The 12,589-nt window shown below is 45.2% G+C and overlaps 1 protein-coding gene across 3 annotated transcripts in view; it reads right to left on the bottom strand.

Annotated features, from left to right (window-relative positions):
- Positions 1-2,408: 2,408 nt before the first annotated feature.
- The window catches only part of PTPN9 (protein tyrosine phosphatase non-receptor type 9), an 83,562-nt gene continuing 73,381 nt past the window's right edge, over positions 2,409-12,589 (bottom strand). For all 3 annotated transcript variants that reach the window (XM_042941368.1, XM_042941367.1, XM_042941366.1), the window contains 4 exons: positions 8,118-8,196; positions 6,776-6,926; positions 6,144-6,351; positions 2,409-5,350 (listed from right to left, as the gene is read on the bottom strand). In XM_042941368.1, coding sequence (XP_042797302.1) covers positions 5,136-5,350; positions 6,144-6,351; positions 6,776-6,926; positions 8,118-8,196 — 653 coding nt within the window. In that variant the 3' untranslated portion in view covers positions 2,409-5,135. The remainder of the gene's footprint in view (positions 5,351-6,143; positions 6,352-6,775; positions 6,927-8,117; positions 8,197-12,589) is intronic.

The raw sequence follows: 12,589 nt of genomic DNA, 5'->3' as shown, positions 1-12,589 counted from the left end.
TGGGAGAGGTACTGTGCCTTCTTTGACTACCTTCTATGTGCCTCTCACTGTCTTGCTTTCCTACTTTCATCTCCATCTTAGCCCTAACAACCATCAGGAACATATTACCCTGACCTGTTGAAAAGGGATCACCGCTCCCAATCTCCATCCAACACTCCTGGCTGGGATTCTGGTGTAGCTGGCTAGCTATGTCCACATTGGCCTTAGCCAGAAAAAACGTGGGTATTTAAGACTCCAGTATGCCAGCATAACTTAAGGAGAAGTTGAATTACTATGCTGTACACCTGACATTAATGTAACATGATGTGTCCGCTCTACTCAGATTTAAAAAAATAAAAAAATAAAAAGACTGCAGCATGCCAGATTTAGCTTAAAACATACAGATTTTTATAAGAGTGATGGTGGGGTGGAGGGAGAGTAAACACTTCAACAGATTTCTGAGTGCTATCCTTCTTTTTGTGGAGAAGACCCAGTCTTCTCTGTGGTCAGTTAAGAGCAGCGCAGTCCGCAACACTGGCTAGTCACAACTGTTGTGATGGTAACCATAGGGCAGATACTCCCCAAGAGAAAATCAGGTTCCCTCCCGGGCAGGAGCTTTAGCTCCTGCCCTTGGTAAGAGAATGGTGGTCTGTGGGGAGTGACCAAGGCCTGAGACAAATCTAAGACCACGGCTGACAACTCTGGGACCTTGGTCGGTTCATTCCTCGACTCTGACTCACCCTGTCAGCTCCACATGGAGCAGCACAGAAGCCTTTAAGGCCTAGGGCTTGGCCTGGGAATTACAGGGGAAACCTGACCTGCTTTCTAAGTTGGGGGCCAAGTGGGGAAGGATGTGAGAGAAAACGGGGAAGTGGCAGCAGCTTGAAAGAAGAGACTTTTGAAAAGCTAAAACTAGGGACTGCAAGTGGGAGCTGACCCAACCAGAGAAGGGCCTGATGGTTTGTCTATAGGAATTCACACTGTCCATCAAAGAATAGCCCCTTAAGAGTTGGAGGGTCTGTAGTAGTATCATCTAATGAGGCTCCTTCTTTTACAAAAGGAAGCTAGGAGCTGGTTGGGGTTGAGTGGTGAGGCCTCAAAACTACTAAAGAGCTCAGTCACTCTAGGAAGGTTTTCTTCCTGGCCCACCTCCCCCAAGGTCTCTGATGTGTGTTTCCATATGCGTGTCTGCTTGTGCCTAGAGACGAGAGGCTTTAAGAGTGGGACTCTCGGGGCGCCTGCGTGGCTCAGTTGGTTAAGTGGCCAACTTTGGCTCAGGTCATGATCTCACAGTTCAGGAGTTCAAGCCCTGTGTCAGGCTCTGTGCTGACAGCTCAGAGCCTGGAGCCTGCTTCAGATTCTGTCTCCCTCTCTCTCTGCCCCTCCCCCACTCATGCTCTGTCTCTCAAAATGGAATAAACATTTAAAAAAAAATTAAGAAAAAAGATTGGGAATCTTATCTCCCTCAAACTACAATGCTAAATAGTCCAGTTGCCCAAGAACTGGTCTCACTCTGTCATTTACCTGCATGTGATGACATGGAAATGGACACTGGTAGGCCTCCTAAACTGAGGACGCTGGGGCACCCTTCACCTCAGATGTCCCATCTTAGCTGACAGGGACAGGATGCGGGGACCATCGCTAGAGGGAATAAGTTAGGTGAAAAAAACAGCACTCAAATGGGAAGAAGCCTGAGTTGGCCTGAAATGCTCTCTCTCCCCTGAACACTTGATCTCATGTTCTCAACTGTACAGTCCAGGATTTGACAGCAGGTTCTCTTGCTTTGTTCACCAATTCTCCGGTGTGAGAGCCTTAACTTCCTCAACAGATCCAAGCTCCTTCTCGGTCTTCCCCTTCCCTTCCCTCTTGAAACACCTAGCACAGGTAGGCTCACATTGGGTAGTCACTCTCTTCTCAATGGTAAAAGCTACAAGTAAACTACGGCAGTAGGGGAAAGCTATTGATCCCTTGCTTTCAGATTTAGGAAACACCAATTTGCTAACCTTCCTCAGAGTCAGGAACATGGACTAAGACAATGCTTCTGAAACCTGGCTCATCCTATCTTTCAATCACCTACGAGGCAGGACCCAGGAATCTGCATTTTTATGGAGTTCTTGCCAGTCATGACCTCACCGAGGCTCAGATGTGCGACTCATGTATAACTACTGAATTTGCAGAGCGGTCTGGTTACAGCCTCTTCAAACAAAAGACAGTTCAAGACTACCTCCTCCAGATCTCTTATCACTAATCCTGTTTCCTCCACATTTCCCTAAACCCCTCTGATTTCCCAGATTTCAAGTATCTCTGTTCACCTCTTATGTTTGCTTGCCCCCAACAGAACAAAGACTCATCCAGGGAAAGGACTGGCTTAGTCTTTTATTCTACACTTCAGCTCTTGATTGAAGTGAGAAAGTCAAAAAATATGGCAGGTCAGGAGATGGATCCTTACAGGGACTCTAGTAGGAATGAACAGCAGGTCCTTTTGAGTCAGATGACCAGGATTCTTGATTGGCTAATTAAATTTTCCTGTGCCTCAGTTTTATTTTGGTCAATACCTACCTCAAAAGGTTGTTTTGAGGGTGGTGAATAACATCTAGAAAGCGCTTTGAATAGTTTGTGGAATAGAATTAAGGACCCAGTAAATGTTGGCTGCTATGACTTTTATTAAGAACATCCCAATATTTGCACACTCTCCAGGCCAGAACTGTCCCAACTGGGCAGGCTGTCACTGGTCAACAAGGAGTAGCTACACGGCACAGGGAGTGGTGCTACATGGACAAAGCTCCTGGTTCCATTCTAAGAGAGATGGAAGATCTTCCCACAAAGACCAGTGTACCCCTATACATGGTGTTTCCTTGGGAGGATGATCCCTTTGGTACTCTGGAGACCTCAGGACCTGACACCAGGAGGTTCTACCTGGGAGCATCAGTCCCCAACTCTGTTACCCAACATGCATCATGGGGCCAGGATCAACTACCTGGAATTTAAGAATGGTTTATACTCTGCAAGGAGAGCTAAAAAACAAAACAAAAACAAAAAAACAAAAAACCCTCTGGTTTCCTAGGACAAAACACTATCTTGATCTTTGCTTTCAAAGATCAATTCGGTGAAGAGGCCAAAGTCTTTGTAAGCACACCAACCTGAGCTCCAGTTCCAGAGCAAATCACTGTAATCTTCCGGACATTATCTTCCTCATCTATACAGAAATAGAAGGTAGTGAGAATAATAATCTCACTGGATTATTGCTAGGTTTGAATGAGGTGATGGGGGGAAAAGCACGGAGCATAAGAGCTTGGCACCCAGCAAGCATTCAACTGGTGGTTCCCTTTGCCGGCCCAGAGCTAGGGCCATGGCCTATGGACAAGGTAGATGGCTCTGAGAACTGAGTCTCAGATACCCAGGCCTCGGGTCCCTCCCTGCCTCCCCATCCCTCCCGGACCAGCTCTTGGACCCCCTCCTCACCTTCCCAGCCCCAGACTGCTACTAAATTGATGAAGCTAAAAGGGTTTGATCATGTCGGTATATTTATCTGTAAATACAAAACTGTATCGCTATAAGATATTGAATATGAACATTTACAATTATTTTCTGAATCTGACTCAGTCCATTGACGTTAAATACAAAATGAAGAGATTGTAAAAATAAGAATATATACATTCAAAGAGCTTATTACAGTATAAAAGTATTGAGGTCTGATCAGCTGCCAACCTCATCTGTGATGGGGGAAGGTTTAGGGGTTCCTGGGATTCTTGGGAATGTGGAGTGCCGGGGACTCTTGATTCCATCCCTGGCACATCAGGCTGGGGAGGCCGGGAGCAGACAGGGACAGGTTGGGTGAACAGGGGGCAAACAGTGATTGCAGGGAACTGCCTCACCCAGCCAGGGGTCAAGCTTTTTATTGACACAGAACCCACCCAGCTTGAGCTCCAAAGTGTGGCAGGCTGCTAGGCAGGAAGAGATGGGCATTTGAGTGGACAGGGCCAAGTTGCATAAGGAAAGGAACTTCCTAGAAAAGAAAAAGCTCACTCCCAAGGAGGGATTCTCATAGTAGTTTCCTTTCTCACACACCTGGGTTCCCTCTCTTTCCCTCTAAGACTTCGTACCAATTGCTCTTGGCTCTGACTGCTCAGTGAGTTCATTTCTACTCCCAGACCCCAAGCCCCAAGGGACAGTGAGAGGAAAGAGGGGTCTGGAATCACAGTGGAGGTCTATTCCTCAAATTGGCAAAGTAAACAAAGTAAAATCATCAGATAAGAGCAATTCATGCTGAGTTAAACCAGTGTCACCACAAACCAGAATTCTCGGCTGCAACAGGCAGTCTCCTGGAAAGAGATAAGTCATTATGTGAGAATGAAGGCCTGTAGCAGGAGCATGAAGAGTGGATGTGTGTGTCCTCTTCCACCACTCTGCGGTTTGACAGTAAGAGATATGATCCCCAACCCCAGCTAGTCCAGGATAAACAGTAGGGTCCAAGAAGCAAGCAGTCCTGAACTGCAACACGGAACCCCAGGAACGTCTACAAAGGAGTATCTCTGTGTATATGTATTTATAGAATACGACCATATTATCACATACAATATATATTATATACACACGTACATATGGACCCATACATGTAAGTGCGCACACATACACACACACACAGAGAATGACAGAAAAGACTGGAATACACGCCCTAGGTATAAACGTGCTTGGCACTGGGGACGTTCTCTAAAGTATGTAACTTGGTCAAGCTCTCTGGGAAGGAGGGTGGATGCTCACACCAAACCTCCCCATCAAATCCTAGCAAAGGGAAGGAATGGGAAAGAGACCTCGAGAAGGAGAATGGCATTGGGAAAGGGGGGAGGGAGGTTCCTTCCCCACTTACCTCGGGGCCCCTGGCAAAAACCGATAGCCACAATTTGGTTTTAATAAGGCACAGTTCGATAGCAGGTGCTAGGAATTAAGAACACATTGCTGCTGGCCCTCTCTAGTGGCAACTTCACCACATCTATCTAGCCAAAGGGAAAGACTGCCTTGCGTGCACGAGTGCGCCAGGAGACACAAGTAAAAGGTTGGTCCATTGCTTCAGCGTAACTGGTGGCAACCTACAGGCTCAGCGGTGTCCAGGGTAGTTTAAGGAAGGATGGCCAGCAGGTAGGAGGATCGTGGGACAGTTACTGACCCTCCATGGCCAGGAGGTTGTGACTGGAGGGCACCATGCCCTCCCTCTCTGCGAACTCCAGGATTGCCTTGTAGCAAAAATAGTACTGCTCAGGGGTCTGGATGCTGAAGGCCCTCTGGGTCCTCATGCGGGACACTGTCTGGAACACATTAAGGGTGCCAAGCTCCTCCAGCTGTGCCAGGCAGATGTCCAGTGAACAGAAGGTACCTGAAGGAAGGAAAAAAGTGGTCATACCTGGTCTAGCTCTCCTGCATCCCTCCCTGTACCAAATAACCCAGGCAGGTTGGATGAATGAATTCAAAGGCAGGGTGCCTCATGGCAGGAAGCCAGCTGGCCTTAGGCCTGAAAGGATTCGAGGAGAAGGTCACTTTGGACTGTTGGGAGTCCAGAGAAGTGAGAAGGCCTCTTGTCTCTCAGGACAGTATGGAGGTAACAGGAAGAGTAGGTGGAAAGGTGACAGATAGGAACTGCCTGCTTTAATCTTAGACAGAATGACAGCATTCCCACACCTGGCCCCTAATTTTCAGAGACTCCACAACTTTTCCACAGAGACATAACACAAACCTATTCTTCCTGACTTTCTCCCAAAGGGACCTCTGAACTAGAAAGGCCAGCAGTCCCTGCAATGCACATCCCCTTAAGGCAAAAGCTGCTAACTAGCTCCAGAATGGAGAGCACAGCACAGGGTGGGGATGTCCTTAGGGAGGGGGATGGGAAAGAAGCAACAGCCCAGCTGCAGTCCCTGGGACACCCAGGTGACAGTGATGGGGTCAGAAGACCATCATGCTGACGGGAGGTATAAAGCATCAAACGCTAGGGGCCTGGCCTGTCAAGTGTATTCTGGCCAGTACAGCTGGCACCAGGGATACCAAACGTACATAAGGAGGAACTTTCATGGCGATTCACCACCAATGGATCAAATTCTTGCAAACTGGCAGTAAGAGCATTGTTATTACCCCCATCCTTACTGCCTCTGGAGCTGCTGCATCAGGTGCATTACCTGTCCTGCCAATGCCCGCACTGCAGTGGACCACAATGGGTGGCTCAGGGCACTGCCCTTTGGAGCGTGCACCCATGCTGCTGACGGCCAGCCTCTGCTGGTTCCTGACCACTCTTAAGAAGTCAATGAGAGAAGCTGCTGAGGAAGGGACACCATAGTCTGGCCAGCTCAGGAACTGAAAGTGGGTCACCTGGCGTTTCTGCCGTTCCTTGAATGGGAAAAGAAGCAAAAGTTAATGAGGACATTTCTGCTTGCCCTGACTACCTTTGGCTTTTCTATATTCTCGACACCCTGGGATCCCCACCACCAAGGTTCCTGCCTACCACCCTTAACTTCTTCCACAATCGCTTCTCTACAAACCCAAAAGAAAAGTTAAGTGTCTGGAGAGGACACAATTCTCTATATTGGAGGATCCAGATTTCTTACAATTTTTATTCCTAAGTAATGCCACTGCTGGGTTGAGACAATATGGCTCTATTGGCTCTGAGCTGAATATCCTGATCTTGTTCCCAGAAAAATGAAAGTAACTTATAAGCTGCCTGGAATCCTGCCTATTCCCTCTGGAGATTTTCTTTACAGTAAAGGTTCTCCTCCAGCTTTAAAAAAGTGAGAAAATAGAAACTGGGATTTACCTCCGTGTTGTGAATTTCTAACGTTGTTTTCTTATAATGGTTCATGTTCTCCACGCCTAGATTGGTCACCGTGAGGAAGCCGAATCGGATCCGAGAGTCTCTTTCTAAAGGCCAGTACTGGCCACACTTTCTCCTGCCGCCCTCCTCAAAGCTGAAGACAACACAGAGCAAGGTAAGCCTTCTGTCCTCCCTCTCCACAGCAGTAAGCCCGCTGTCCCCATGATCTGCTGTACCCCTAGCAGCAATGTCATCTCTTGCATTGCTTCTAACCGGTATCTTGGCTTCTGGGCAGGAAAGGAAGAACACCTTCGTTCTAAACACATATAATGACAGCTAATTTTCTGCATGTACTCACTTAGCAGACATTTATTGAGTGCCTGCTACACCATTTGGCCCCTTTTCTGATACTTCTTGGTACTCTTCACACATCTGGGATAAATACTGGGTGGACAAAAAAAGACAGTAGAGGAAATGTGGTGGGCCAGACTGAACTCTCTGTCCTGTGTCTCAGCCACTGTTCATTCCCTTCCCCATTACGGGCCCTGGGCTGAGAGGAGTGGGAAAGGCACAGCTCCTGGGAGCCAGCATGAGGTTTGGGTAAAGGCCTGAAATCCACGTCACTGCCCTTTAGTGGCTCCAAAGTGCTCCATGGTGGTCCTTCTTCCACCACCATCTCTCCAAATCAAAGGCGGTTGTGACAGTGCCACAAGAAAGGGAACTGAGCAAACATTTTCATTAACTTTCTTCTCCTCATCTGAAATAGGTTATCATTATCATAATGACAATGATGATACTAATGAATTTGTATCCTAAGGTTTTGGCAGATATGCAGACCAAAATTTCAAAAGGATTCTTTTCATCAAGAGCTTCCCTGCCTGACCTATTATGTTTCATCTCTCTTTTTGCAATTCTCTTATAGGCAGAAATACAAATGAGCAGAAAAACGATCAAAAGTAGCAGGGAAGGGGAGAGCAGAGGGGAACTGGTAATTCAGAAGCCAGGAAGACAGCTGCCCTTTGGAAGTAGGGAGCAGATCAAAAGTGAATTACCCCACATTTCCCAGGACTTCCGTTAGTGGATGAGGCCAGGACCTTGGAATAGCCTATAACTGGCACAGGGTCACCAGAGCCATCGATTAAAGTTTTTTCAAGTTAGATCTATCAATCTCTACCATTCCCTGGCTATGTTAATTCTGGGTCCACTAAGAAAAAGCTAAAACATCTCAAACTCTTTGCCATGGCTTTTCTAATCCTCATTGTTCTAAGAGTTGAATCCCCTCTGGAATCCTCCATGCTTACAAACAGGGTGGGGGCAGAGTGCAGTAGGAAGAAAGAGGGCTCACCGGGTGGTCATGACAATCACCAGGACTTTTTGCTCCCATACCATGAGCCAGAAGTCACGATAGGTATTCTCCAAAGGGCCTGGAGTAAAAGAAGAAGACAAGGAACATAACTCTGGGAAGCCCTTCTTTCCTTCTCAGGCATTTCCGGTTTTCTCCCAACTAGTAACTCCCAAGTACAGACACCGGCTCCCTGCCCTTCTCACTACATCCCTGCTTTTCAGGGTGGTCCTTGAACCACTGGCACCAGCACTATATGCGAGAGTGTTAGAAATGTGCAATCTGGGGCTCCTGGGTCAGTTAAGCATCCAACTCTTGGTTTCCACTCAGATCATGATCTTGTGGTTTCAAGAGTCTGAACTCCACATTGGACTCTGCATAGGCAGCACGGAGCCTGCTAGGGATTCTCTCTCTTTCTCTCTCTCTCTCTCTCTCTCTCTCTCTTTGCCATTTCTCCACTCACACTGTCTCTGTCTCTCTCAAATAAAACTAAAAAAAAGAAAAGAAAAAAGAAAGAAATGTGCAGTCTGCATTTTAACAAGATCCCAGTTGAAGCCGTAGGTAGGTTATAGTTTGAGAAATACTGTTACACACCCTCTCAAGAGCCTTACCATCAGGGCTTCAGCTGGCACATCCAGACAGATGGTATCTACTATGTACACACTTCTAGCTGCTTTCATCTCCCCTAAGCTTATAAACATCAGTAGCTTACTGAATCACTCCCCTTCCATATCCCATCATGGGTCTCCTCAGACCCAACATGCTTGCAATCCAATCTCTTCCTTCAAAATGAGCTTTCTCTCTCTACTTTCCCATGTCTGTTAACAGTACTGGCATTTGTAAATCACTCAGTTTTAAAAAGTCAACTCTGACTTATCCATTTCCTTTATCTCCCAGAGCAGCCACCAAGTCCTAGAGATTTTCTGCCTTTGAGTTGGTTTTGGTTTTTATCCTTCTGTCCCCATCTTGTTCTCCTGGCCCAATTTCACTGCCACACGGACCACATCATCTTTTGCCAAAGTTACTATATCATTCTGGTTTACCTTTCTGAATAGGACTCTTTCTCTCTCAGTCTATTCTGGATGCCCCTGCCAGTTGAATCTTTCTAAAAACTTCCTTCATCACAATATAGACAGCTCTTGATGGCACAGCTGGATCAAAGCGGCTTAACCATTTAATTCACATGGTCTTACATTAGTCGTTTTACTTTGTGAGAATTAAACATGTCTAGGCAAACATGGTACTGAGGGTAAGAGTCACGTTGTCAGGTTCCCTTTTTAGAGTTAGAACTTCACAGGGCTGAGCGCTCAGGGGAAACCTGGAAGATACCTGTGGGCCACCAGCTCCCTTTTAATCAAGGAGCTAATCACTTGGGGTAATTCAATGTGTGATCCAACATCACCTAACCTCTTTGGGCTTCACTTTCCCAGTGCTTTTTCCTCCTCTGCTTACAGGGAAGAAGGGCAATATTAAGGGCTAATTTTGTCCTGGAAGTGTGCTGGTTTCACTGCCATTTTTGCTCAAGCCTTTTAGCAGCATTAATGTTTCATGATACTAGAATTCCCTCTTGGCAGAAGTGGACACTGCCAAAAGCATGTAAAGTCTTGGAAACAAGCTAAATGTCTACCAAGAGAGGATTAGTTAAATTATGGCCTATCCCCAATTTAAGCAGTCCATAAAGATGATTTTGTAAGACCTGTTACTTTTGCTATGAAAAGGTATTCACAAGATACCATCAGATGAAAAAAGAGGTAATATATAGCAAGAGCCCATTTTGTTAGCTATTTTGTATGTCTGTATCTATTTGATCACACAGAAAATAGTTTGGAAGGAGGTGCGGCAAAATGTTAACATTATCTCTGAGTCTTAGCGTTGTGATTGAATTTCATCCCATCTTCTAAATTTTCTACAATGCACTTCCATTACCATCAGATGCATGTGAAGCAGATACTAAGAACTCCCTTTCCCCATCTCTGACTCCTGGCCTTGTCCACATCCCGCTATTCTGCACCAAGCAGCACTCATATCCTTTATCTTCCACATTTACATCACTGGCAAAAATGGTGTTGCCAATCAGCGCACCTACAACCCAGATACTACTCAGACTCATGCTTGGCAAAGAAGGGTCAGAATTTCCTCCAAGGCATCAGAGAAATTTAGAAGGGAAAACTTCCCACTTCCCAGATCAGTGGTTTATGCTGACATGGGTGAAACAATCCTCTGACTTGGCTTGCAAGGACTTTTGAATCAAACAGACATACGTTCAAATCCGGGCTCTCCCACTTACTATGTGTGTGATCCAACATCACCTAACCTCTTTGGGCTTCAGTTTGTTCTTGGGTTAATAAACATTCCTTGCAGAGTCTCTGTAATAATTGGATGAAGATTATATACCTAATATATAATAGATACTCTCAAGAGATGACAGACATTATTTGTAGAAATATTATTATTAATGATAATCAGAGGGGCACCTGGATGGCTCAGTTGGTTAAACATCTGATTTTGGCTCAGGTCATGATCTCACGGTTCCTGAGTTCGAGCCCCTCATCAGGCTCTCTGCTGTCAGCACAGAGCCTGCTTCAGATCCTCTGTTTCCATCTCTCTCTGCCCCTCCCCAACTCATGTGCACTCCCTCTCTCTCTCAAAAATAAATATATTAAAATAAAATAAAATAAAATTTTATAATCAGAATACTCAATATAGCCAAGAAAGTTAGCCAGGCAAATCAAATCAGCCTTCTCCACATCACAAGACCCCATTTTCCAGTCCTAAGAGAGTGCTGATTCTGTCCAAAGGTGATCTATGCTTGACTCAAAAAATCTCTCTTACTCTTGGAGGAGTTTCTTCTGGACAAGTCCTTCAAAGCTGCCCTAAAGGATCCAATCCCTGAATAAATTGCAACTCTAAGCAGTGGTTTTGCCTTATAAATCCGAGAAGGAAGCATTCTGAGGCACCCTAGAGCCAATCCTCACCCTCCATAAGTCCAACCATGCCAAGGCCATCTTCCTCAACAAAGCCCCCATTTTCAGGCAGATCACATCATATCCTGTATGCCAACAATCTTTCCTGATAATTCTCATTTCTTCTTAGTGTCTTGAAAGGACTCCTTTTGGAGGGAGTGGTCCCTTCTAGGGGGAAAATATAAACCTGTGACCATCAGACCAATTAACAATGTACCAAGAATCCATTTTTTTCTCCCTCAACTTTTACTTTGAAAAATTTGAAACTGATGAAAAGTTGGAAGAATACTACAATGTACTCATATATTCTTTAGCTAGAAAGCTATCATTTTTAGCTATCATTATAAGACATTTGTTTGTATATACATACACAAGAATATTTTTTAACAGAACTATTTAAAAGTTAGTTCCAGACATTATGACATTTTATTCCTAAATATTTAGGCACATATTTAGAATAACAAAGACATTCTCCTATAGAACAATACCATTAATCACACTGAAAGCAATTAAACACTGATACAATAATATTATCTAATACACAGTCTCCAATTGTCTCGAGTTTGTCCTTAATAGTTTTTTTCTCTAAACTGAGGTTCCAATCATGGGAATGTGCTTTTGGTTATCCTATCTCTTTAGTCTCCTTTAACCTAGAGCAGTTTCCTGCCTTTATTTTTCATGGCATTAACTTTGCAAGGTCTAAGCCAGTTTTCTTCTAGTATGTCCCACCATCTGGATTTGTCTGGTTTATTTTTCATGATCAGATTTAGACTTAAAAACTGGCCACAAACAATACAAGTTATGTTGTACAGTTCTCACTGTATCACAACAGAGGCATAATATCTATTACTGGTGATATTAAGTATGATCACTTGGTTAAAGAGGTAATTGCCAGATCTCTTGCTGGCCATGGTCAGCGATGATCAAAGGGCCTAAAGCCCATAGGGTGTCTTTACGTGCTCCTGTGTTATGATCTCTTCCCACCCTCTTTGAAGGCAACTTGGTATTCTCCTTGAGATGGCAGAGGCCAGGTCAGGAGTAGTACTGGGGCCCAAAGGAGCATGTATAGAAACTCTATCTGAAATCTTCCTAGAGTCCAGTACTTCACAGTCAACTAGTATAGACTATCCATGTCAGAAGACTGCTGGGTGCTCTCTGATGGCACAGGGACCAGCAAAAGTCTCTTAGGACAGCAACACCCTTTCACAGATTGGACTCAATCTCTGAGAAGTCCCACTGCTGTTTCTGGCCTCCTGGACACAAAGAGCATCTCACTGGCCACTGAGTTCTGGTGTCCCATTCCCCTGGGTTGGTAGTACACAATCCAAAAACTTGTGGCAGTGTTATATTCGAATCTCCAGTTTATCTCTGCAGCGAGTTTCCAAGCATATCTGGTACAGAAACTCTATACCTCTCCTCTGCCTTCCTGAATAACCCTCAGTCTTTATGAAAGGCCAGGAGCTAGTGGCCACAACATCACCTCAAATGATCATTTCCTTTAAAAACCATGCA

This window comes from Panthera leo, chromosome B3 (genome assembly GCF_018350215.1).
Source record: "Panthera leo isolate Ple1 chromosome B3, P.leo_Ple1_pat1.1, whole genome shotgun sequence".
Classification (NCBI taxonomy): Eukaryota; Metazoa; Chordata; class Mammalia; order Carnivora; family Felidae; genus Panthera; species Panthera leo.
Note: the sequence above shows the minus strand (reverse complement) of the source record. Positions and strands in the feature narration are given on the sequence as shown.